At 46.0% G+C, this 27,381-nt stretch overlaps 2 protein-coding genes and 1 long non-coding RNA gene across 7 annotated transcripts in view; 1 reads left to right on the forward strand and 2 right to left on the reverse strand.

Annotated features, from left to right (window-relative positions):
• XYLT1 (xylosyltransferase 1) overlaps nt 1-13,685 on the forward strand; it is a 301,880-nt gene extending 288,195 nt beyond the window's left edge. The window contains exons 11-12 of the mRNA XM_082362428.1: nt 1,116-1,449; nt 7,189-13,685. Coding sequence (XP_082218554.1) covers nt 1,116-1,449; nt 7,189-7,511 — 657 coding nt within the window. The 3' untranslated portion in view covers nt 7,512-13,685. The remainder of the gene's footprint in view (nt 1-1,115; nt 1,450-7,188) is intronic.
• On the reverse strand, nt 5,897-7,182 carry LOC309614377. The gene is made up of 3 exons (XR_014236136.1): nt 6,999-7,182; nt 6,711-6,841; nt 5,897-6,258 (listed from the first exon to the last, which is right to left on the reverse strand). It is a non-coding gene; the product is annotated as an uncharacterized lncRNA (long non-coding RNA).
• Nucleotides 13,005-27,381, reverse strand: part of RPS15A (ribosomal protein S15a) — a 399,535-nt gene continuing 385,158 nt past the window's right edge. For 4 of the 5 annotated variants that reach the window (XR_014236119.1, XR_014236120.1, XR_014236121.1 and 1 more), the window contains one exon: nt 21,469-26,649. The gene's annotated coding sequence lies outside the window, so the exon portion shown is untranslated. Of the gene's footprint in view, nt 14,536-16,020; nt 16,107-20,394; nt 20,574-21,468; nt 26,650-27,381 lie in introns of those variants that run through there. The other variant, XR_014236118.1, reaches the window with a different exon arrangement.

Here is a 27,381-nt window from a genome sequence, read left to right on the forward strand (position 1 = left end):
CGAGAAAGTAAACCAGCTTATGTTTGCACTGCACGTGTGAAGTCTACTCAGGGTGTAGACATGTTTAGCCACACCTGCACCCCATCCTGCACACACACACATCAGAGACGCTGCTCACGGAAGGATCACGGCACCAGCGTCCTTGTAGTGTGCTCACCACCTGCTACCATGTACCACACGCTGTGTCTTCAGAACATTATATTAAACCTCCTGGGGGAGAGAAGAGCCCCTAATTTAATCTGACTTGAAATAGCATCAAAGCTCAGTATCAGGGATCTATGTGGTTAATTCATTTTTTGCCAAGGCATTCACGCATTCATTCGACAGGTGATTGATGGAGCATTGACTGTGTACCAAGCGCAGTGCTGGGCACCAGGAATCAGCAGGGGACCAGCCACAGGGATTTGAGCAGTGAGAGGACATTTCACAAGGTCTTTCTGGTTACTGGGTGGAGAATAAATTGCAGGCAGCAAAAGGGGAAGGATGGAAGCCAAGAGCAGATTTCTGGGGGGTCAAAGCCATACACACACCCCGCTGGCTGGCAGGAAGGATGGATATTGTACAACCATCTCCCACCCCTAGAGTCCAGCTCAGAACGCTTTAGGGAAGCCAAAGCTCTCTCTTCCTTGGAAAGCTATCTGAACTCCTGCAAATGATAGGCGATACTAAGGGACCCTCATGTTTCCTAGCTTATAATAGGGCAGCTCCAAATCCTGAGCTCCACTCTTGTTCAGAATGATTGTACTAAAAAGAGGCACATTATCTGGAAAGCCAATGACCGAAGTGGAGATCAACTGCACCTGTTGAGTGGCAGGGTGTATGTTTCCGTGGAATGGCCTGCAAGCAGGTATTCATTCATTCCATGTACACACCACACAGTAGGCACAGGAGGCCCAAAGGTTTAGTGAAATGGACCACAGGCCTCGTAATCCTTCAGACTAGGTCCAAATCCCAGGTCTTCTGCTTACTGCCTGTCCAACATTAAGTTACTGAGCAAGTAACTTAATTGGAGCCTCAGTTTCCTCATCTGTTATATGGGTATATGAAGCCCAATAAGCAGTATCCTAGGCCTTCCTAAGAGGCCCCGTGATTTCAGAACTCGCTCCCTGTTTCAGGTTGGCACTGACTGGGATGCCAAGGAGCGGCTCTTTCGCAACTTTGGGGGTCTCCTGGGGCCCATGGACGAGCCAGTCGGCATGCAGAAATGGGGGAAGGGCCCCAACGTGACTGTGACTGTCGTCTGGGTGGATCCCGTCAACATCATCGCAGCCACCTACGACATCCTGATTGAGTCCACTGCCGAATTCACCCACTACAAGCCCCCTTTGAACTTGCCCCTGAGGCCTGGGGTCTGGACAGTGAAAATTCTCCACCACTGGGTGCCAGTCGCAGAAACCAAATTCCTCGTCGCGCCTCTGACCTTCTCAAACAGGCAGCCCATCAAACCGGGTGAGTACTTCCAATATTTCTGTGGGGTAAATATTCCATTGCCAGAGGCCTCCTGGGTCCTTCACCTGGGCGGGCAGCGTCGCTCAGACATGGGGCACGTGGGCCACCTTCGAGAGCAGGGCTGTCTGCTCTCAGGACTTTTTCCTGCTCATTTGTCATACAGAACCTTCTAATTTTCTGCCCGTCTCTGCACACCGAGGTGATGTCATCTGTCTCTGTATTAGACACCTGTTTATTAGATGCTCTCTCAATGGACTTCTGGAAGGTCCTGATCATATTTAAGACAGGTGGGAAATAAACCCAAGCTGATATTGAGTTTCAGCAAATCTTGTTCAATGTTTTAAAAAATATAACTAAAATAGGAATTTCTGTTCATCAAAAACATGATATACTAGGTGAGGGGACATATTACATACTAAAGGAAAATATTTACACACAAAAAAAAGTACTCATATTTGGAATATACAAAAAGTACTCAAATTCAGACATCCCCTAAGTCAGAGCAAACTACAAGCCACAGGCCAAATCCAGCCCACTCCCTGTTTTTGTAAGTAAAATTTTATTGAAATGCAGTCACACTCATTTACATATTGACTCTGGTTACTTTGGGGCCACAGCGCCAGCATTGAGTAGTTGCCCACAGAGCCAAAAGTATTTGCTATCTGGCCCTTTAGAGTAAGGGCCAATCCCTGATGTAAAAGAAATAAAAAAGAGAGAGCATATACACACACATATAAAAAGATGCTCAGCCTCGTGAATAATGAGAGAAATGCAAATTAAAAGCAAAAAGGGATTCCACTTCACGTCTGCCATGTTAGGACATGTTTGAAGATGAGACAACATCATTTGATGGTCAAGATGGAGAATAATAACTGTCCATGTAAGTGCTAGTGAGAGAGCCGTGTAATAAAATGAGTTCGCATTTGCTGGTGAAGTTGAACATATACACATACCCTACCGCACAGAAATTCCACCCTAGGTAGAGGCCATAGAGACTTGTGCAGAAATACAGCAAGTTGTTCATAATAGCACCAAACCAGAACCAATCCAAAGGTCTGACATCCAATGGACCAACAATGTGGTCTGTTCCGACAGTGGAGGTCTACGCAGCAGGGAACACAGCGTAGGACCCTCCACGTGCTGATCTGGATGAGCCTCTAGAACATAATGTTAGGGTGGGGATATCATAATTACCATGCATGTATTTAAAGTTCAAACACAGGCCAAGCAAACAATATAGTATTTCAGGATTCATGTATCAGTAGAAAGCTGTGAAGAAATGAAGGAAATTATTAACAGGAAATTCAGGATGGTGGTTCCCACTGGGCATGGGGTCAGGGAGAGGGGTGTCACACTCCTAGCATGCCTGCCTTTTTTCTTTTTTTTCCAAAAGGGTTTCTTTTATTTTTCTATTCCCCACCCCCCTTTCTTTTATCACAGGTAACGTCTTCCTCCCTGCTCAATCCCATCCCCAGGAGTGGCCACTGCCAACAGTTTGGTGTACAGTCCTTCTAGAGGTTTCTCAGTGCTTTTAAAGCATTGACATAAACACAAAATAAATCACAAAGACATTGTCATTTTTTTAAGAATAGAATGATACACTTTGTAGTGAAACTTGCTTTTTTCACTTTCCAAGTCAATGTATGTAAAGCTGCCAGCTGCCTAGTATTCCTTTGGGTTAAGGACCCACGATCTATCTGTCCCCACCCCACCCCCGCCTGGGTAGACACATAGCTTCTTTTGTTGTTGTTGTTACAGATACCACTGCAAAGAAGATACTTGAACCTAAGATAGTATGTGCCCATGAAGATGCATCCATAACATAGATTCCTAGAAAAAGGATTTCCAGGTCTCTTGGTGTTTGAAATTGTTCGCCTCCATTTAACAGATCACAAACCCAGAAGCCAGAAACGCATTACAGCCTCTGTTGTCTAAAAAGAGCTCTGGGCTGGGTGTCATTTAGCCAGTGACACAAGGAGAGGGGGACATAGATATGGGGAGGGGCACCTGGAGTCCTAAGAAGGGAGTGTTGATGTGAATTCTGTCAATTTCTGCTAAGTTTCTGCGCTGAACAAGCAGAAAGATTTGGACCTCATGTTTTCAGGTACTGGAAGTCTGCTTCTCCTCTCCCCCATGAAACAGGCAAAAGACAGCTCCTACAGAACTAGCGGGGCCAGAGCCCACCCACCTAGGGTCCTCAAGTGTCCCACTGATGAGGCTCACATCCTTAGCATCTCTAAGGGTTCCCAAAGGCAGACGTGGAAGAGAGGGATGGAAGTGGCCGTCTCCTCTTTGCTTCCCATACAGCTATCGGACAGAAAACAAGTGACCCTGAATCCATCCCTACCTCAGTAAAATAGCCCGGGGCCATTCATGGGGTCCTGATTTTTCCGATCTTTTCTCCTGGGATTTCTGAGGACAGCAGGGCTCTCCCCACGCATGCCCAGGATGAGCCTAGGGTCATTTTACCCCACTGGGAGCGGCCCCCCTGTCGTCAGTAATTGTATCTGTTAATGATGTTCTGGTGACAGGGAACACGAAGGTGGGAGCAATGCAATTTGTAAAGTGATTCATCAAGAGTAGTTTGCTATTGATGCATCCCTGGTAATCTCAAGAAATCTGATGAGGTGGAATTGAGGGAAATTTAATTATAGAGGCGAACATTGTGGGCTGATGCTATAATAGCATTTCCCACATTAACCTCATTTTTCATAAGGGTTTTCTGCACCAACCACAATATTTGGTTCCCAGCGTTCAAATGTTTGTTAACTCCTCTTTTCACTTTGAATGTCCTGCCTTTTCTCAGTTTGGGTGTCTCCCCAGTCCCCAGCTTCTCACCTCTGCAGTCTCTGCAGAGATGAAGGCGTTGAGAGGCTCTAGTAGGGAAGTCAGGACCTGCTCCAAAGAGAACAGGCTCTGTCCTCCTGAAAAAACAGAGGAAAAGAAAACAGGGGTTTTTTCCTGAAAACCCTTTGGTGGGCATCAGGGAGAGGTGGGCCAGACTTCTTAAGGAACTCGAGAAAGAGAAGCTCTGCTGAGTAAAGCAAGACAGGACATGTGCTCCGGGCGTGCTTCTCGGCTTTCTCCCACCGGTTCCCCTCCAGGCCGCAGAGTCCAGCCCCCCAGCTTCCTGGGGCGTTGGGAACTGAAGGAATGACTTTCTCGTACATGCAAGTCAAAGCATATTTTTAATTCAACTAGCTTTCTCATTGCTTTTTTTTATATATATATAAATTTATCTTATTTATTTATTTTTGGCTGCATTGGGTCTTTGTTGCTGCACGTGGGCTTTCTCTTTGTTGTGGTCGGCGGGCTTCTCATTGCAGTGGCTTCTCTTGTTGCGGAGTACGGGCTCCAGGCGCGCGGGCTTCAGTAGCTGTGGCTCACGGGCTCCAGAGCGCAGGCTCAGTAGTTGCGGCGCACGGGCTTTAGTTGCTCCGTGGCATGTGGGATCTTCCCAGACCAGGGCTCGAACCCGTGTTCCCTGCATTGGCAGGTGGATTCTTAACCACTGCGCCACCAGGGAAGCCCTCCCATTGTTTTTTGAAGGGCAGGCATATATACGCGGTCTTTCTTCCTCACTCAGGACCACACATATCAGAAAGTAACGTGCTGATTATCCAGGCTCTCCTGGTTGTCTCCGAGGGTGACAGCCACCATCAAGCAAAGAGGAAGCATTGTCATCTGAATGCTGCATTGTCTTATAAGGAGGTTTCTTCTAATCCTAGTGATCTTGGCTACAGCAAAACCTGATGTGGTAAAACACGACCTACCAGAATCATTAGCCAGTCTTTTCAAACAATATATTCTTGTGTTTGGTAATGAAATAAGCCATGAGTGGGAACTTCCTCAAAATAGAAACATCTAGCTTCTTTCCTTCACCCCAAATGTCTAGACTTTCTGCTTCCCCATCTTTAAGCCCTGGGAAACAGTCACTGTCTCTCTTGTTCATATGTTACTTTACTGTTTACAAAGCACGTGAACTTCTACCTGAGCCTCGTGCCAGCCCTGTGAGTCTAATTGCTGGAAGGGTGAGTATCCCCATTTTGCAGATGGGGAAACCAAGTCTGCAAAAGACTAGCTCCCAGATGGAAAAATAAAATAAAAAACAAAAGCATTGTTTTAGCTTCCTGCTGATGTATGAGCCTCTTGGTAGAGTATCATAATGACAAGAACGGGCTTCGGAGTCAGCCAGCCCTGGATTTAACTCCAGATCTGTCTCTAAACTATAGCTGCTTCCGTTTCCTCATCTGTAAAATAGGGATGATAAAATCAGCCCTATAGTTTTGTGTGTGTGTGTGTGTGTGTGTATTTTGTACTAATAATGCCAATAATAATAATCCTAGCTAAACTTTCCCGAGTGCTTAGAATATGCCAGGCACCATTTTAAGCACCTCACATGAGTCAGCACATTTAATCATCACAAACAAAGCTACAAGGAAGGTACTAGTTCTCCACCCATTTTATTGATGAGGAAGAAGTCACACACCTGGTATGTGGGACGTGGGGATTCAAACCCAGACAACCTGACTGCTGTCCCCGAGCTCTGGCATGAGACCCTGGTGCTCAGCAAGGCAGAGCCGTTTTGGGAGCCAGCTGGACCTCCCACCCCACCCCACTCTGGTCCCAGCTTCGTGCTTTCCAGGACTCCTTGCTGTGGGCCATTCATGCCCCACATCTTGGACCGAAGCAGAGATCCATGTCTTATACAGAGTTCATGGTGGGCATTCAGCAGCCCAGAGCGGGGCTGCTCACCAGGCTTTGAGGTCCACAGACCCGGGTTCAAACCCTGGCTCCGACTCTCATCACCTGTATGATTTGGGGAAAGATGCTTAATGAGGCTTTGCATCCTCTGTTCCCAATGCCTGGAATTCTCTTCTCCAGGATCTGCATGTGGCTTCTTCCTTCCCATGAATCAGCACTCAGCTCAGATGTCATCTCCTCAGGGAGGTCTCCCCTGCCATCCCAACTAAAATAAACACCCTTGTCACTCTCTAACCCAGGAAGCAGCAAGCTTTTATTGTAAAGGGCTAGATAGTAAATTTTTCAGCTTTGTGGGCCATATACAATCTCTGTCTCAGCTACTCAGCTGTGCTGTGGTAACAGCCATAAACAATATGTATCCAAATGGGCATAGCCGTGTTCCAATAAAACTTTATTTACAACAACAGGTGGTGGGCCGGATTAGGCCCAAGGGCCGTAGTTTATCAAGCCCCTGCTCTGACTCAACACACCCCATTTATTCCCTTCATGACACGTACCATTTTCTGGAATGACCTTATTTATTTACTTGTTTCTTTCTTTATTGTCATCATTCTTCCTCCACTGGATTGCGGTCTCCTTCATTGTCTGGTTTGCTCCACCACAGAATAGAGCCTGGCACTTAATAAATCTGCATGAAATAAATAAATGAATGAATGCCTTGCAGATGTAGATGTTTCGTAAATATGTGTTGAATGAATTATTGTCTGGACTATAGAAAGGGCTCCATAAATACATGCTGAATGAATAAATGAATGGACCATGCCCTGCACAAAGTGGGCTCATACCTATTGAAGGAATGTCCTCGTAGGCTCAGTTTCTTTGTCTGTACAATGGGAATGCTAAAAGAACTTCCCTGTGAGATTGTCCCGTGAACTGAATGGTGCTACACGGTGCCCAGCACGGTGCCAAGCACACAGTAGTAGGTGACCGGTCCATGGCTCTTCTAATGATGTCATTGTTCCCTTTGGCTTTCAGAGGAGGCATTGAAGCTGCACAACGGGCCCCCCCGCAGCGCCTACATGGAGCAGAGCTTCCAGAGCCTGAACCCCGTCCTCAGCCTGCCCATCAGCCCCGCCCAGGTGGAGGAGGCTCGGAGGAACGCCGCGTCCGCCGGTGCCGCCCTGGAGCGCTGGCTGGACTCGCTGGTGGGTGGGATGTGGACCGCCATGGACATCTGTGCCACAGGCCCCACCGTCTGCCCCGTCATGCAGACCTGCAGCCAGACGGCCTGGAGCTCCTTCAGCCCTGACCCCAAGTCAGAGCTGGGCGCCGTCAAACCCGACGGCCGGCTCAGGTAGCACTGGGCACGTGGGGGCCCCAGCGGATCTCAAAGGGGAAGCAGCCAGAGGGCCAGTGGGAGCCGGACCCTGGCCTCCCACCCCCGGGGGGTGCCTTTTGGGAGCGGGACTCTCCTGGCCATGGAATGACGGAGAGGGAAGGTTTGGAGGCCGAAGCAGGTTCTGCCAGCCACCTGCACCCAGCAGGCCGGCTCCCGGGAGTGGGGATGGCTCAGTCCCAGCACCGTGGTGGTCTTACCTCTTCTGGTTGATCCTCGAGTGCTACAGGTTCCTTGTCTTCCCCCTCAATGACCTGACACCCCTCCCCACCCCGCCCAGACAAGTGATTCCAAAACTTTTATTTTGAGCAGCAGAGCTTTGTTTACTAAGTCGCAGGCGGAGGGAGGTTCAGGGCGCAGATGAAATCCAGGCTGCTCTGGTTGAAGCTGCGAGTGTGAGGTTCTTTCTCAAAGCTCGGCCCACCGGGCAGTCCCTTGCCAAGGGCGTCTCCTAAGGTACCTCTTCAGAACCCAAGGGCTCTGCAAAACCTAGTTTGAGAAGCACTGCCCAGAGGGTGGGTTTGATCTCCAGCCCCGCCCTTCAGCTCCTCTTCCTGCTCCTCTGGACCAGGAAACCCTTGTGCCAGCCCTGAAGTGACAGGGCGTTAAAGTCACGCTCGTGGGCCCGTCCGCAGGGAGGTAGCGTGCTTGGCAGGGCCTCCCACCAGCCCTTCTCAGGTTCAGCCATCCTCCTTAGTAACTAGATGAGCCGGAGAGCCTTCTGATGTGCCATGGCCAAGGCCCACCCAGAGTGGGACTGCCAGACATCCTGGGCTCCAGGCCACCCTCCCTCGAGGCAGAAATTGGGCGATGCTCATGAGCGTGAGGGTCAAGCCCCCAGCCGTTCACGGGCGACGAGACCAAGACCATGACCCCTCTGGGCCTTGACAGCGGGAACTTCGGGGACCATGGCCATGAAACTCATAGAGATCCTTGGGAGCAAAACGCCTGAGCTGGTCAGCACAGCAATACCTGTCACCTGCCTGAGCCCTTTGTTCTGAGGTCAGGCGTTTGGAACATTTGTGAATCGCACACTCGGTGCTGCTGGGAGCGACCAAACTGCATGGAACAGACTTTTCACGGCCAGGAAGAAGCATCTCAGATTTGGTTTTTAAATTCATGCCCTTTCTTATCCAAGGTGCCAACAGGCCCATCTGACATGCAGTGTAAAAGTGGGAAGCTTGAGTATCTGGTTGTTTGAAACCTAAAGAACAGTGTTATTCAAATTGCTTGAGTTACTAGAAACCCAAAGGGTTTTCCTTGCCATGTGTACATCGGAGGGCTGCCCTGCTCATCCGGAGACCCCTCCCAGGGGCCCCCTCCTCCGCTGATCCCACCCTCCCCCCAAGGACAGGGTTCTCTTGGAAAAGTCCTTCCCACAGAGAGCTGGTCCTTGTCGGATTTCCCTCCAGTGTGGGTTTGAAGGTACCGCCGTTTGCTCCCAGTGACCCGTCAGCTGTCGCCCCCTACTCACACCCCCAGCCCAGCAAGGCAGAATGTCCTATGGGCCATGGAGGATATAGAGAAGGGACACTTTAGATATTTATTATTTATATGTTTTAGTCAATGACTAATTAGTAGGTGCTGTTTTTGCAGCTTGTCAATTATGTTATCTTACTAACTGAAGCTGCCTTTATTCACAAAAGGCCCCCTCCCCCAGCCCTTCCACTCCCTCCCCCTCTCATCCCCCAGCGCCTCATGTCTGTCTCTTTCTGTCTCTCTGCTGCTTTATCTGTCTGTCATCTCTGTCTCTGTCTGCCCTACGTTCTCCATGTCCTCAGTGGGAAGCAGGGGACTTGGACTCCGTGAGGAGAACGCCTCAACCAGCATCATCCACCGGCCGGAAGTGGGGTGCCCTTGGGGACACTGGCGCCTCGCTTTTCCTCATGCAGTGTGTTAGCGTGACTCAGCCCTCTGGCTCTGGGGGTGTTGGAATTCCTGAGCCATCCCCGCCACCCGCCCCCGGCACAGGGACGCGACAGGCCAGCGACTTGCGACTTGCGGAGGGAGGCTGTGCCGGCTGCAGGGCCTGGGGCGTCCCTACTTCCTCCATCGCTGCCCTCCCGCGGCCAGTCTAACCGTGGGCCTCCATGTGAGGGAAAGCAGGCTCCCTCCATGCCCTGGAGGAAAAGAGATCTATTCTAGGAAGATGGCAGGGGGTCAGACCTGGCCAGGAGAGCCCAGGAGCTGGCCCAGTGTTTCCAGGGACCTCGGCGTGGCTTTCTCAGAAAGCCCACATGAGCTCCACGTGGTTTCACAAGCTCTGTGGGAGCCGAGAGGCCCGCGTCACATCCACTTTCTGCCCCCGGCCTCTGCCTCTGGCCAGGGCCTCCCTGAGCCTGTGGAAGCTGCCCTTTCACCCTCCTCGCCACTAGGGCCGTGTGTGTCATTTGTGATGGTTTCGGGGGCTCTGCCCTGGCACGTCCCTGCGCACCCATGAGCCTGCAGACTGCTCGACGGGGCCCCTCCTGCACCCTGACATTGCTGACTCCTGTTCCACCTGGGAACAAGTGGAGAATGGCAGAGCTGGCTTACTCCGGGGACGGTCCCCACCCTTCCCTGGCCCGGGCCTCATTCCCTGCTCACCGCCAGGAGGCCGGGAAGCGGAGCAGCCTCGTGGGATGTTCCTCAGCATCCTCTGTTTCTGAACCAGAGAATCACTTTGAAGATGTTCCATTTGGCTTTAAGGAAAAAAGGGAGAATTTCAAACAAAGCCCAGGATGATTTGAGCAAAGGTGACGTTTTCCCAGGGGAAATAGTTTAACTCATTTTCGTAATCTACCTGAGGATGATTTATTAGTTAGAGGCCATTGGTCAGGCAATCTTGCGCTGTGGCTGCCTGAGGGTTTCAAAACCTGAGAACGTGGTCTCTGGAAAGCCTATTAAAGAAGCAGAGTGACTGTGGGCTGAGTCACTGACCAGGTCCTCGGACTTCAGGAGGACTTAGAGGTGGGACGTGGGTTTGGGGGAGAAGGACGCATTGAATAAGCTGCGACACTCTGTCCAATTTCCCATTCACCCCTGTGACGTTCAGGTGGAAACCAACGCTCAGGAGGCAGGCAGCCTTCCTGAGTCCCGCTTCCCCGGCCATGTGCAAGGTGGCCTGTCTCCAAGGAGGGCATGAGCAGTTCCTGGGACACCCCTGTTCTCAGAAGTGCACATGCCCTTCGGAAAAAGCCCGTTCTGATCTCATCAGGAGTCATTCCGACTTCATTTGCCATTGTTAGTTTAACTTTCAAAACGCCAGTGGAGTTGAGAAGGAATGAGCATGCCCCCCCAAAAGGGCAGATTACAGCTGCTCTGGGCACATGCCGGGACTGGGGGGGACCATGCTTCCTTCTGGTTCTCCAGTTAGCAGGTGCAAGGAGGACGCTGGCTGGAGTCTTGATCTCTTTGCCAAGAGGATGCAGAGGAAAGGAGGGCGGTAGATGCCGGGTGTGGGGCCTGAGCAAAGATCCCTTTCATAGCCAAGTTCACTGGGGACTCAGGACACCCTCCTGCAGCAGCACCCAAGGGGGCTATGCCAGAAACAGCTGTGGGCAAATACCCGCCAGATCGAAGCCACGCCCTCTGGCAGGGGTTACAAGTGGCTATAGGGTCCAGAACACTAGCGTAGATGAGTGACGCAGTTGGTGTAAGACATTAGGGAGTGGTGGGTACTGTAGTCTGCAGCGTGCACATGACACAGACAAAAAACTACAGCTGCATCTCAGCTCCAGCCTGAGTTGCGTGTGAGAATACGGGCACAGTGCAGCAGAATCATCTAATTTGGTAAGGGAAGCCAGAAATCCATATTTTTATAGGAAATATGATTTTGAAATGTTGGCATTTTTTTCTTACCAGAGTGTAGGCAAAGGGAAACCTCTTTCAGCCTGTGCACTTCCGGCAACCTCTGCTCTCTGGAGAGGTGGTTTAAAAGGAAGCTAGGCATTGTCCTGGTGGGGGAGGAAAAAGCCACCATTAGGAAGGGGCAAAAAAATAACAGCTTATGTCGAGCTCCGAAGGGAATGGGGACCTCTTACTAGTCATTCCCGTCCCAAAGAAACGGTCCCTCAGAGGAGAAGTGTCTCATAACTGGCATGTTCAGCTCTCCTGGTCTCAAGACAGTTTGTACTGAAGGGAAGATGGCACAGAATTTGCAGACCCCAAGAGCTGCCCCTTAGACGTACGGAGGTCCACATTGGCCTGGTCCCCGCCTTCCAGAATTCCATCCTACCAGGCGGAGAGGTCCAGGATGTGGTTCAGGAAGAGGGGTTGGCGTGTCAAACAGCCCGGCTCGCTCCAGATCCCAGGTTTTAGCAGCCATCTTGCCACATGTCTGGAAACATCTTTGGAAGCCGTGCTCACGGGAGGTCCTCTGTGCTTCTGCCTCACTTACCTTACTATGCCCATGGGTCAACCACAGGCGCTACCTCATGTGTCTGCTGAGAAGTTTACCGGGGGTGGGGGGGGGGCGAAATAAAGGTGTCCAAAATCTGCTGGAGCTAAATGTACAATCTATGCAAATTCTGTCTTTCTCATTCTCTCTCGCTCTCTCAGAAGTATTATTTTTTTTACCTGGCAAACAAGATACTGTACAGACCCCTCTTAAGACTGAGGAGGGCTTTCACGTGCCACCTGTGTCTGCCCCTCACGTTGTCATTGGTTCTGTCCTTGCCAAGCCCCAGGCAGGGAGAAAGTAGCCCTCTCTCCCCCTCCCCTTGGCTGGGAATACTCCAACCGCCTCTGCCTACACAGCCCGCAGGAAAGCAGGTTCTGCACCTTGCCACCTCTGTTCCCAACTCCATCCTCTCCATTCTTCATTTGCCTCCCTATCCTTCCCTTCCCCCACCCCCAAAAAGCCGTAGGTTTCTCCTTTTTGAAATGAGGCCTTAAAATTATTTTGGGAAAGCTAACCACCCTCTCTCCCCCTCCCATTTCTACCAACATCCGAGAAGAAAGAGCACCTTGACGCTTTCAGGGCGACCTCCTAAGCCAGGGGCTGCCAGTCTGTAGCTTGCGGATGTGATAGAAATGGCTTCTATGTGTCGTCTTGAAGAAAAATATTCTTCTGTTTTTCCTATGGGTAAAATGAAGGCTTGGGTGCTCATCTAAACCTCAGCCAACTCCCGAAGCACTCTCCTAGAGCATACTGCCACTGTGATGGTCTGGCTTAATTACCGGCAGAATGCCGACATGGGCTTTCCAACCCTCCCCTGCCCCCAAAGACTTGGTGACTTTAGGTACTTCATTCAAGGGTAAATCGGGAGAGTTTCTCAATTTATCTCTTCATCCTTCCTGCCTGGAAAGTGATAGCATTAAATAGTCCCAGCGGATGGGTCATGTTCTCAAAGGGATCACACTCTCCCTACTTTCAGAATCCCCCCATTTCCCTGCCATCGCTCCAGGGCTGATGGAGGCCAAAGACAACCCCAGGGTTTTCATAGGAAATTCACTGGAATTGAGCGCAATCGTCTTTGTCATCCTTTGTCTTTTTTTTTTTTTTTAATATATATTATTATGTTGTCAAAGGCGTTTGGGTATTTTTTTTAGAGGCCTCACAATAAGTTATTACCGTCCCCCTCATTGTTTTTCAAAGACATGTGGTGATATAGTTTTTAAAAAATAACTATTTTGTTATAGATCATAATACACATAAAACTGTACAGAAATATTTTGTAATGTATTGATTTTAAAAAAAAGAGAGACTCTGTAAATAAAGTTTTAAAAAAAAGAGAGAGAATTCAAAAGGCACACACTGAAAGATGTAGATATTTTGCTATTTATTTAAAGGAGTATTTTAAGAGATACTGAACTATCTGAAATTGACCAGTAATCAAAGTTCCAATCATCCGAATGCTTTTCCTCGCAGTAGAATGTGATTCTCAGAAACAATTGCACTACCCGCCCATTTTTGCACCTTTTCTGTCTTTTCATTTAGCAGAAAAACAACAACGAAATTGTGCCTTAGCTGTATTTTTTTGTCTAGGGGAGTTTGTTTCTGTCTGACAAAGCAAAATTTTTTGCAGAAAACAGTGGATGTATTGAATACTGTATCATACCAAAAACACTGCAGGTGTATATAGATGCTTTCTGTCATACTGTGTTTTCAGATGCAGAATTTTAAAATTAAAAAAAAAATACTGTCTTTATGGAACAGTGGGTGTATGGCTTTTCAGTGATAAACTGCATCTTCATGCAATCCTGTATTCGCCCCCCTCTGCTGCACTGTCCTCGTGCTGAGATCATCTCTCCTGGGAAAACCTGATGTGTGCACACACTCCCTAATCAAGCCTGCTGTCATCTCCCGACCAGATTATTGCAACACCCTCCTGTAAATGATGCCCCTGGTTAAGGTAGAAGTGTTTGGTTTTAAATCCCTTTGTTAAGTAGAGGATAGTGAGGAGGACTGCCATCTAAAGTGGCAAGCGTTTTCTATACCCAGCTGGCCGGTTGTGTAGCAACCTGTTTCCCTTTCTTCTTCAGTACACAGCTAGACTGCATTTCCCAGACTTCCTTGCTCTCAGGTGTGGTCATGTGACCAACTCCTGGCCAATGGCATGTGGGTGGAATGGATGTAAGACATTTATTAGACCTGGCCCATAAAACTTCCCAGAGAGCTCTCTCTCTCTTTCTTTCTCTCTCTCTCTCTTTCCCCATTTACCAGCTCAAGTGTTTTAAATCATCTTGATTTGGGGCATTCATAAATTTGTCTGTTCTACTGCTCTTCTTGAAAGCTTCACACAGCCCCCAACTTAAAAGAGGGCAGAGACACAATATGGGAGGAGCTGGGCCCCAGATGGTGACATGGAAGACCACCCCTATTTGACTATGATGTGAAAAGAAAGAAGCATGCATTATGTTATGCCACCAAGAATTTATCTATTACAGCAGCTAGCCTTACCTTAACTAATTCATCCAGATATGGAAACTCAGTCCTCTGGGAAAGTCCAAGTTTCAGCCCCTTCATCCCATAGGTAAAGATACAGAGACTCAGATGGGTGAAGCTACCAAGATATGAGCATCATGGTCAGAAGTAGAACCAAGGTTTCCTATCCCTCAGTGAGGCTTTCACAAGTCATTAGGAGGACTGGTTCTCCATCCTTTGCTTGGCCTCATTACGACATTTACAGTGACTCCTGACGGCCATAACCAAGGATTGAGAGTGCCCAGGTGCTGGGTCACAGACATGCCTTTAAATCATCCTTCAGAATCCTAAAGGCAAAGATTGGCACTGAAACCCAGATGGGACTTTACAGCTGGAACAAAGTTGGTTAGAGAAGGTAAGTGACTCCATGTTTGGAAGGATGGTTGGACCCCAGGTATAGTTGCCAAAACCTTTTTTCCAGTTGGATCTTATAGCCAATCTCCCCCTCCTTTGCTCAAAGATAAGTCCTCCAAAAAGAAAAGGGTTTTCTTGCAAGGGAAGGATAAACTTCCAAAATCTCCATGGGAAGAAAGATCAAAGATCTTGTTCACCCAGTGTTCCCAGCACTTATCACAGTAAGCCCAAGGTATGGGCACTCAGTGAGTATTTAGTGAATGAACAAGTGAATAAAGCCATATTTCTTAATTAACATAGGGGCATGGGGTCATTTGTTGAAGATGCTGTCTTTACATCCAGCATTTGATTGATAATATTTGGCAAAACATGGGCTATTGTAAAGTAAATGGTGATTTTTCCCTTCAGTAAGGATGTTTCTGGGCCTTTTTTTATGAAAGAGTTGGTTGGAATTTCTTTCCTACTGATTTATTTGACCTGTCACATGTCACCTTTTGTTCAGAGAATAGAAGTGGTTGGCTTAAGTTAGTCAGATTAATGGTTCTAAAGGTTTTATTTTTATTTTAAGGGAACCCATTTTCAAACAAAATTGTGCATTAAACCCCCATATTATATAAAAAAGACCTGGGGTCCAGTGGTTAGGATTCCACGCTTCCACTGCAGGAGCCACGGGTTCCATCCCTGGTCAGGGAACAAGGATCCCGCATGCTGTGTGGCGCAGCCAAAAAAAAAAGGGGGGGGGGGCGGGAATTGGGGTTGGCAGAGGACAACAGTGGTTGCCAGAAGGAAGAAGGAAGCGGGAGGCGGGGTAAATAGGTGAAGGGGATTAAGAGATACAAACCTCCAGTTATATAATAAATAAGTCACGGGAATGTAATATACAGCACAAAGAATATGGTCAATAATATTGTGTTCACTTTTTATGGGGACAGATGGTTACTAGAATTAGCTTGGTGGTCATTTCATAATGTATGCAAATGTCAAATTATTATGTAGTACACCTGAAATTTACATGATATTGTACATCAACTAAATATTTCAATTTAAAATAATAGAATAAAACAAAATGAAAGAAATCGGGGGCTGGGAGGGCTGGTGCAGTTGAAGTGGGAGTGGAAATTGTCTTAGCAGTGTCTCCCTCTCTCCTCCTCAGCCAGTCCCTTTGGTATCTCCAGGGGGTATGTAGACAACCATGCTTTAAAACTCTTACCTCTCATAGAAGTAGCTGGGCCTTTGGTGGGGTTGGTTGGAAACCTGGCTGCCAGGGTGCTGCGAGTTGAGTTCTAGGCTGGATCTCTGAGAATGAGACCAAACTAAGAATAATTCACCCCTTACCTGGTCTTGGAAAGTCAAAAGGGTGGAAAATTAGAATTGGTGCCCAAAGGAGGTATGGCTGGCCTGAGGTCAAGTGTTGGACACTCTTGATCCTGTGCCTCCATATTTAGTTGGTCTGATCTCCTTCTCTGCTGGGAAGCTGCATGCTGCCCCAACTTACATGGTCCAAGTTTCAACCAAGCACTCGATACAGAACATGTAAGGTGCCAGCTCCTTACAAGAAAATGTTCTCAAAATATGATTTTTTGATGTTCCTATCTACATTAGTCAGGGTTCTTTCACTTGGAAGTAACAGTAGCCCAACGCAAACAAGTTTAATCAGGAAGAGAATCTATTGACTCATGAAATTGCAGAAAAGAACAAAATTAAAATGCAAAGGACAAGAATGAGAGCCTCTCTAGGAGACTCAAGAATGGGAACTGGATCCTCGATACTCTTGGTCCCCTTTTCCTCCATTTCTGCTGCTCCCAGTTTGATTCTATTTTCCCCTACAGACAGCTGATGCCATGTGATAGAGAAAAAAGGCTCTAGAAGTCCCTCCTTCTTATCCTTTAAGCTGCACAACAGAAAAAGATCTATGTCCTTTGTTCTCATTGCCAAAAGAAATGGCTCCAACATGCAAGCTTGGGTCACATGCCCAGCACTGGACCTATCACTGGGGCCAGGCAAACAAGGTACTATAATTGGCTGAGTCTGGATCATGTACCAACCCCTGTGGCCAGGTGATTGGGTAAGAAACTGTGATTGGCAGCCCCATCCCAATCACATGGTCAGAGTGGAAGAGGAACATTTCCCCAAGGATGTGCTGAACAGACAAAAACAGCAGATGTCCATCCACTGGTCACAGCCAACGCCTGGCTCAGGTGGTTTCTCAGCTTGCCGGTCCAATTTGTTCCTGCTCCTCAAATGCCCAAATTGTCTCCACCCAGCTCCTAGCTATCTTCCTAAGGAGAAGGATTCTGGGCATGTCTTGAGCAAATCATTTTAAATAAACATCATATAGATGGTACAGATTTCACCTTCACTTAATTAGTTGTATTTATGCTTATGAAACAACATGATGAATCTCTCCCTTCCTCCTTGTAGCCAGGGCACAGGACTCATTTAAAAGGCTCATGTTACTGCCCTTTGCTAATTATGGTAGATGGTTCTAACTTGCATCACAAAACAGAGTCTGTGTACCAAAGACTCTGGTACAAAGTCTTTGTACCAGACAAGGAAGAACAACATCTTTTTCCATGTTTCTGTAGCATCAACCCCCTGGGCTCCCAGTCTCTCCTCTGCCCCCGCAGCAGGCACCCAGAACCCTCAGGCTAGCAAGTTCATCCATGATGAGGTGACAGAGCCTTGCTGAGTTGGTGTTAAGGTTCTAAAAGAGGAGATGAGGAGGAAAGTAATGGTTAACCCAGTTGAAAAGCACTGATAGCAGATAAGCTGATGGGCATCACAGCAGATTGGGTAGGACTCAGGACAAATATGGGGAATACTTTTCAAATCACATTATCAAGTCTGAACTCCTTACTACCAATTTTCCAGTGCCACTGACCAAAATAAGGACCCCTCCTCCAAATTTAGAGTCAGATAATCCTGTGTTCAAACACAGATTTCATTACAGATTAGCTGAATCAAATTCCCTAACGTCTCTGAGCCTCAGCTTACCTGTCTATTTGGTGATAATGGCTACTTACTCATAAAGCTGTTGGGAGAATTTTAGAAAGACAGTGCACGTAAAATACAAAGCCTACTGTCTACACTTAGGAAGAGCTCAAAAAAGGTCAGCTCCCCTTGCCTTCACAACCCAAAGGTAAAGCTCCTTGAGGGCAGGGACAATGTCTATATTTTCAGCACACATTAAGGGGCTTGACATACAAAATGGTGTGCCAGTGTTTGATGAATGAATAAATGAGCAGGACTGCTACTACTTACATAATTTCTTCAGGGGCGTTTCATTTTCTCTGGTCAGAACAATTATTCTCTATTTGAGAGCTGATGTCTTCTATTCATGACAAGGTGGTATCACTTTGACTTCTAAGATTCAAGTGACATTTTCTCAAATGCCCTGAATGAAGGGAAGCACAGCACTGCCCCCAATCTCTTTGGAGATTCTTGGGGAGCCTCAAGTTCAGCTACAACCTGGGTTCCACTTCCACTAAATTGGTTCATTTTACAAATCATTCCCCTATTCTGCAGGTTCTTGTTTTCAGTTCTAGGTACTTCTGCTGTAAGCATCTTTGCCATAAACATCTTTGCTGCAAACATTTTTGCCTCATAACTACTTGGCCATAAGGCAATCTTGCCGTAAAAGATAACTGGTTGACAGTTTGGTTTCATTTCTTAGTGGACATAGGACTCCAATTTTTACATTCCATCAATCTTAGCCCTCATGATAGTCTATACAGTGATGAGTAGGCATGGCAATCTTAAAATAGTAGATGATAACTACTTATATGGACTTGGTAGAAAAGACAGTGATAAAACTTGCTGGAAGTGTGATTAAGAGAGTGTAAAGCCAGAGTGAATGCTGTACTAGAAAATGATAATGTATCGTTTGCAAATCCTTCAGTGATTTGAAGGTGTAGAGTTGAACCCACACCTTCCATAAAACTTCGGAACGTCTATCAGTGGACATGTGACAACCTGCTAAGAACAAACAGCTTTCCCAACGCGATACAAAGCTCAGGTACAAATATGCATCCTAGTATTTGGAAGCTGATGCCTCTCTTAATGAAGAATTTTATCAAAATGAAAAAGTGTGATGCCAAATGAGGAGACAAGTCAACAAGCAAAAAAAAAAAAAAAAAAAGTATAAAATACTGTGAATGAAAGACCTGGAAGACAAGTGCTTAGATACAACATGCAAAATAAAATCAGTTATTTGAGCAGTATTGCCATGAATTTACATGCATTTCAAATGTATTCAAATATTTTGTATTTTGCAATAAAGTCTTTTTAATTTTTGTTACCCATTTTTCATGTTTCATTATGTCTTTTTTAATGCCCCTCTTTTATTTTTCCTTATTTTATCTTTTACAACAAACCTGCCTTATGGTCAATTAGTTACGCAGCAAAAGTACTTACGGCAAAAATACCAGACATACTTTTTCTTCTTTCTGCACCATATCACCCCTCCTAATAAACACCCCAATCCATCAATCCCCCAAAATACTACCGCTAGACTATGTAAACCGAAGATTTTACCAAAGCTTTCAGGTAAGAAATTGCATGAGAGCATTTCAAATGATTTAGAATTTGATATTAGATGTTCCCATTCTCAAAAGCCCCAAATCCCTGATCAGCCACATGCCTGCACATTCTCCAGCATCCAGGCACGTGTCTGCCTCCCTCTCCTCATTCTCTTCTTCTGTCTGCTCTCAGGCACCTCCCCGCTCAATGCCCTATTATCTCGTCATCCCGCTGTCTCTTTGCAGACCAGCCCCTCAGGGACTCACACTCCACACCTACAGAAAACTCTAAATGTAAGACTCTCCTTGGTTCTAAACATAGACAGTTCTCTCCTAAGAGGAAGGAGCTCTGGAACCACCTTCGAAAAAATTTACTGCAAAGTACTTTTCCCTCCTGATTGTTCTGATTTAACACACTCCCTGGCTGCCAAGTGGTGTCTGAGCACTTTGGCTCCCTTCTTTAGATAATGCTTTTTATTTTTATTTTTTTGTGAAACATTTAGGATCTTCCTCACCACCATGGGAATCCTTTCAGCATCTCCAAATTCCATCATTAACATCTGCTGGTTTCACTGGGGATGGATGGGGGGCAGGTAGGATGCAAGAGTCCAAAGGAGAACTTGGATGAACTCCAGGATCAAGAATTGCTCAAAACTAAGATCACTGACGTTCTCGGTTTGGTTCCAATAAAGTACAGTCCTTCCTGCCAACTTTTAGTTTCCAACCTTGACTATTCATGGCCTGCATCTGCAGACACTGACACTGACCTTGTCATCAAGGAGTCTAGAATTTGTTCATCTAATATGGGTATTGGCCCAAACTTAGCTTCAAAGACTAGAAACAAGAGAGGAAGGAACATCCGGGGATGTAAGGGACTTGGAACCCTAACTAACTGTCCCCTAACTCAAAGTCTGACCTTTATCTAGAAACCTAATTGTTCCATCCCTTAGCGTTCTCCAATAGGAGATGTATTATTAGAATATAAGATTTATTATTATAAATAATAATAATATTTATTATTTACTATTATTATAAAGAAAATTTATTATTATAAGGAATTGGCTCACATGATTATGGAAGCTAAGTCCCCAGATCTGCTGTCAGCCAGCTGAAGACCCAGGAGAACTGATGATGTAAATTGCAGTCCAATTCCAAAGGCCTGAGAAGCAGGAAAGTCGATGGTGTAGCTGCAGGTCCAAAGGCTGGTGACTCGAGACCCAAGAAGAGCTGATGTCTCAGTTCCAGTCTGAAGAAAGGAAAAGACCAATGTCCCAGCTCAAAGCAGTCAGGCAGGAGGTGTTCCCCCTTACTTGCTGGAAGGTCTGTCTTTTTATTCTATTCAGGCCTTCAACTGATTGGATGAGGTCCACCCACATTAGGGAGAGTGACCTGTTTTATTCACTCTATTGATTCAAATATTAATCTTATCCAAGACACACCTAGAACAATGTTTAACCAAATATCTGAAGACCCCTTGGCCCAGTCAAGTGGACACATAAAATCAACCATCACACTCAGTTTCTCTTTCTTTGTAATAGGCATAATACTGACCACTTGGAGGCAATACTGATACAAATTGAAAAAGCACAACCAGTTAACATAGGTTTGAGATCTGAACCTCCCACTTATTGGTTGTGTGAGTTTGAGCCAGTCAGTCAATTTTGTGATACAGCTTCTTATTTGTAGAAAGAAAAGAAAGGAAGAAAGGAAGGGAGAGAGAAAGGAAGAAAAGGAGGGAGGAAGGGAGGGAGGGAGGGAGAGAGAGAGAAAGAGAGAGAGAGAGAGAAAGAAAGAAAGAAAGAAAGAAAGAAAGAAAGAAAGAAAGAAAAAGAAAGAAAGAAGAAAGAAAGAAAGAAAGAAGAAAGAAGAAAGAAAGAAAGAAAGAAAGAAAGAAAAGAAAGAAAGGAAAGAAAGAAAGAAAGAAAAGAAAGAGAGACAGAGAGGGAGGGAGGGAGGAAGAAAGGAAAAGAAAGGATAATCTTATCTGCCTATTAGTGAAGGGTTCTTATAAGGTTAAATCAGTGCCTCTCAACAATGGCCACAAAATGGAATTGCCTGGAGAGGACTTTTTTTTTTTTCTTTCAATTATCCTAGCCAATCTAAGGAATGAAACACGAATAAATTGCTAATAAGTCATGCCTTTTATTTATTTATTTATTTATTTATTTATTTATTTATTTATGGCTGTGTTGGGTCTTCATTGCTGTGCGAGGGCTTTCTCTAGTTGCGGCGAGCGGGGGCCACTCTTCATCGCGGTGCGCGGGCCTCTCACTGTCGCAGCCTCTCTTGTTGCGGAGCACAGGCTGCAGATGCGCAGGCTCAGTAGTTGTGGCGCACGGGCTTAGTTGCTCCGCAGCATGTGGGATCCTCCCAGATCAGGGCTCAAACCCGTGTCCCCTGCATTGGCAGGCAGATTCTCAACCACTGCGCCATCAAGGAAGTCCCTGGAGAGGACTTTTAAATGCTGCCCAAGCCACACCCCAGACGAATTAAGTCAAAAATCTCTGGAGGTGGGACCCAGGCATCAGTAATCAGTAAAGATCCCCGGTGATTCTAATGTGCAGTCAAGGTTGAGAACCCCTAGATTAAATGGATGTGAAACTGTTCCCCAAATGTTGGGAATTATCATTATTACCCTATGCTTATATCAGCCCTTCATGTAGTAAGAAGAAATCTCCTGTCTTAAGGCCACAGACTTTACACATATACACCAGTGCCCCATGTTGTTAAAATCAGAGCCACAAGGATAAAAGTGAGATCCAAGGTATTAACGGAAAACATCTCAATGGTCTGGCTCTACTCAATTTTCCTTAAAACGTGACTCTTAGAATTGTACATCCCAAGAACTGTGAAGAACAGTACAAATATATCATCTTCTTAATCTCCCTGCCTCCAGCCAAAGTGGTGCTTTGATCACACAGACAGACTGGGTTCCATAAGTTCTCTGGGGTGGGCGTGGGGACTCCATCACCTGCCATTGCCCACTGGCACTTTAGCCAGTTTCCCTCTGGCCCTTGCTCAGGCCTCACAACCCCTTTGCCTGTACATGAGTGACCCCTGCCCAGCTGTGCATTGCAGAGCCAACTGAGAACACACATAACCTTGGAAGCCTTTCTGTATTCCACGGACCCTTTCTTTTTTTTTTTTTTTTTTTTTTTTTAAAGGTTAGACTTTATTTTATTGCCTAGATTCTATTTTTTTTAAAATTAATTTATTTATTATTTATTTATTTTTGTCTATGTTGGGTCTTCGTTTCTATGCGAGGGCTTTCTCCAGTTGCGGCAAGCAGGGGCCACTCTTCATCGCGGTGCGCGGGCCTCTCACTATTGCAGTGTCTCTTGTTGCAGAGCACAGGCTCCAGATGCGCAGGCTCAGTAGTTGTGGCTCACGGGCCTAGTTGCTCCGTGGCATGTGGGATCTTCCCAGACCAGGGCTCGAACCCGTGTCCCCTGCATTAGCAGGCAGATTCTCAACCACTGCGCCACCAGGGAAGCCCCACAGACCCTTTCTTGACTGTCTTTTACTGACATCTCCTCTTTCATCCTAGGCCGTTGAAAGAAGAGGAGCCCAGCATGCAGCAGGTGTGCCCACAACTGGGCTGACGCTGCTTTGTGGGTGGCCTCGGGCTGTCCTGCTGGATGAAGTGTCTCCCCAGCTAGGTTATTAAGCTTGTTTGGGAGTAGGATCATGTGATCTAGATTCCCGCTCCATGAAGCACAGCATCAGTATCACCTGGGAGCTTGTTAGGAAAACAGCATCTCAGGCTCCAGCCCAGACCTACTGAACCAGAATCCTCATTTTAACAAACCACCCAGGTGATGTATATGCATGGAAATTTGAAAAGCACTGATCTATAGGTTTTATGTGTCCAGACAGGTCGTTGAGTCATTCAAACAAATAGATGGTTACCAAGCACTGTGCAAGGATCTAGGAATATAACTGTAAATGGAAACCAGTCCTGATGCTCAAGGAACCCACGGTGGAGTAGTGAGGGAGACAGACTGTGACAACATAGTCTGCTAAGTGCTAATGTAAGGATAAGTGGAGGATGCTGTGGGACCATGGACAAGGAGCTCTATGATGGTTTTAAAATGTGTCCACAAACTCTCCTCCTTTCAAGAGGTAGAGCTTAGTTCTCTTCCCCTTGAGTGTAAGCCATATTTAATGCGTCACTTCTAGCCAATAGAATATGATAGAAGCCACAGTATGTGACATCAGCCTCTGGGACATTGCCTTACCTTGCGCAAGCTGCTATAACAGAATGCCAGTGGGTGTTTTATAAACAACAAACATTTATTTCTCACAGTTCTGGAGACTGAACTGAAATCAGGGTGCAAACATGGTCAGGTTCTGGTGAGGACCCTCTTTCACGTTACAGACTGTGATTCTCTTGTCATAGTCTCATATGGCAGAAAGAAGGAGAGGGAATCCTTGGGGTCCTGTTTATGAGGGCACTAATCCCACTCCCGAAGCTTCCACCCTCATGACCTAATCACCTCCCAAATTCCCCACCTCCTAGAATTGGGGGTTAGAACTTCATTATATGAATTTTAGGGGTACATAAACATTTAGTTCACTGCAGACATAAAAAGCATTGTAGCTTCCTCCCAGCTGTCTCTTGGACCACGCTGGGGAATCCAGCTACCAAGTTGTAAGGACATTCAACAGTCCTATGAAGCAGCCCATGGGGCTAGGGACTGAGGCCTCCTGCCAACAGCCATATGAGTGAGTTATTTTGAAAGCAGATCCTCTAGCCCTCATCAAGTTTCAGATGACTGCAGCCCCGGCCAATGTCAAGACTAAACTCACGAGAGACCCTGATCCAGAACAAGCCAGCTAAGCTACTCCTGAATTCCTGACCCACAGAAAACGTGAGATAATAAATATCTGTTGTTTTAAAGTGCTAAATTTGGGGGTAATTTTTAAAGCAGCAATAGAGAACTAATACAAGTACCTAAACACATCCTGAAGAAATATTCCTTCCCCAAAGGAAGTAATCTCTAAGACCTTAAGGATGAGTGGGATTTAGGCAATATAGGCAGGAGAGAGTGTTCCAGAGAGGCCCACAGCATGTGCAAAGGTCTGCTAGGGAGTGCGTGGTACTTTGCAGGGACCACAAGTGATTCAGATAGTGAAGGGGGAATAGTGATGGATAACACTGGAGAGGTTGGCAGGGACCAGGTTATACAGGGCCATGAAGAGGAACCTCGACTATCATGAAGACCATGTAGGATTTTCATCAGCACAGCGCGACGTGGTCAGATTCATGCTTTGTAACATCTATCCTGGTATCTTAGGAAGACCAGGTTGGAAGCGAGTCCAGATGGGAAATGGGGAGACCAGAGAGGAGGCTACTGCAGAGTCCAGGTGGGGAACTATGGCAACTGGACTGAGGCAGGGCTTCTATAAACATGACATGATTATTACTGCTTTCGGATGTGACCGCACAGGGGACAGGAGTCTTCTGTGTCTGCGCATGCATATTCATGCTCAGCATTTGCTGGCTGGGAGTATGCAACCTCAGGTAGGGTGTAGAGGTGGAAGGTAAGATAATAACAGAGTAATTGTGTACAGGCACACCTTATTTTATTCTGCTCCACTTTATTGCACTTCACAGATATTGCATTTTTTTTAAAAAATTGAAGGTTTGCAGCAACCCCACATCAAACAAGTCTACTGCATCATTTTTCCAACGGCATTTGCTCACTTCATGTCTCCATGTCACATTTTGGTAATTCTCATATTTCAAACTATTTCATTATTATTATATTTGTGATGGTGATCAGTGATCTTTGATGTTACTAGTACAACTCACTGAAGGCCCAGATAATGGTTAGGCTTTTTTAGCCATAAACTATGTTTTAATTAAGGTATGCAAATAATTTTTCTAGACATACTGCTATTGTACACTTAATAGACTACAGTATAATATAAACATAACTTTTATATGCACTGGGAAACCCAAAAATTTGTGTGACTTGCTTTATTGCAATATTCACTTTATTGCAGTGGTCTGGAACTGAACCTGCAATGTCTCTGTCATGCCTCTGTCAGGACACTGGCCAGCACCCCCTACCACCTCCAGACACCAAAGCTATGGAAATTTGGATCTTTCCTTGGAGAAAGCTCCAAGGGAAACTGAGTCCAAGAGGCCTCATTTTAGGAGGTGGAGACAATAAAAGCTCCTTCCTTGCCCCCTCACTCTCAAAAGACCTTTTTTCTGTCCAGAATAGTCAAATCTATAGAGACAGGAAGTAGATGAGCGGTTGCCTGGGGCTGGAGGTGAGGGTTGGGATATAAGATGGTGATAGCTAAAGGTTACAGTTTCTTTCGGAGGTGATGAAAACGTTCTAAAATTGACTGTGGTGATGATTTTTACATATGTGTGAATATACTAAAAACCATTGAATGGTCGAGTTCTATAGTAAGTGAATTATATCTCAATAAAGCTGTTTTTTAAAAAAAGACAAACTTTTTTTCATACTTAGTGGAGAATATAGAAGCATCGGATGGAAATGCTGCTTGACATTAAATCATATATTCATTTGATTATTGTTTACCTACCTCAGATAGAGGTACCTACCTCATGAGGACAGAAAATTTGTTTTATTCACCACTGGTTCTCCAGAGCCCAAAACAGAGCCTGACACATAGCAGGTGCTTGGAAAAGATTTGATGAATGAATGAACATCTTGACCAAGACTACCAGTCTCTTAAGCAAATCCTCTCCTTGTTCTAATGGAGTAAGTGTCCCTCCTCCTTTCAAAGGTCTCTGGGGTGATACTGCCTTCTATAAGAGTAGCTTGGAGGAGGCTGCCACAATAACTTGTGATATTGGCATTCATGCAGAACCCTGATTCTTAGCAGCCTAGGGATTCAACCATCACACCAGGACGCTCTTCCTCCATTTGACACTATCCCTTTTAAACTAGCTAAGCAGCACCAGTTAACACTCATGAATCCAATTTTCATGAAATTGGACAAGCAGACACAGAAGTTCACAGAGCAGAACAAATTACTGGAAACCAGAGTGAAATACCTCTTCCAGCTTCTTAGCCTGCTAAGGGCCCTTCCAGTGGGAATTGGAAAGCAGGTAGCAGTTCAAATTCACCTTGCATGCAGACTGCTGTCTTACCATCATCAGAGGCTTGAGAAATGAAAGGTCATGTAATAACAAGCCCTTTCAGGCTTGTTGGAGCTGGAGCACAGTGAATCAATCATGGCACCCCTTCTGGTTGGTAATTCCTGATGCCTGGCCACACACATACGTCCTCTCATTCAACCTTGAGATTTGAGCAGAAATGGAATCTTCCATCTGATGACTGAGAATATGAAGGTAAAAGGAGTCAGCTGACTGGCTTATGGACCCAGAGTTGGTGGAGTCCTTGCAGTAAACCGGCTAAGCCCGTGAATTTTGTTTTTTTGTTTTGTTTTGGTTTGGTTTGGTTTGGTTGTTTTTAAAATTTTTTCCAAGTAGAGTTGACTTACAATGTTATGTTAATTTCTGCTGTACTGTATAGCAAAGTGACTCAGTTATACATATATATATTCTTTTTCATATTCTTTTCCATTATGGTTTATCACAAGATATTAAATATAGTTCCCTGTGCTATACACTAGGACTTTGTTGTTTATCCGTCCTGTATATACTAGTTTGTATCTGCTAATCCCAAACTCCCGATCCTTCCCTCCCCCACCCCACCTCCCCCTTTGCAACTGCAAGTCTGTTCTCTATGTCTGTGAGTCTGTTTCTCTTTCGTAGTTATGTTCATTTGTGTCATATTTTAGATTCCACATATAAGTGATATCATATGGTATTTGTCTTTCTCTTTCTGACTTACTTCACTTAGTATGATAAAATCTAGGTCCATCCCTGTCACTGCAAATGGCATTATTTCATTCCTTTTATGGCTGAATAGTATTCCATTGTGTGTGTGTGTGTGTGTATATATATATATATATAGATACCATGTCTTCTTTGTCCATTGATCTGTCGATGGACATTTAGGTTGTTTCCATGTCTTGGCTATTGTAAATAGCTCTGCTATGAACAT

Source organism: Balaenoptera borealis (genome assembly GCF_965194805.1).
Source record: "Balaenoptera borealis genome assembly, chromosome: 16".
NCBI lineage: Eukaryota > Metazoa > Chordata > Mammalia > Artiodactyla > Balaenopteridae > Balaenoptera > Balaenoptera borealis.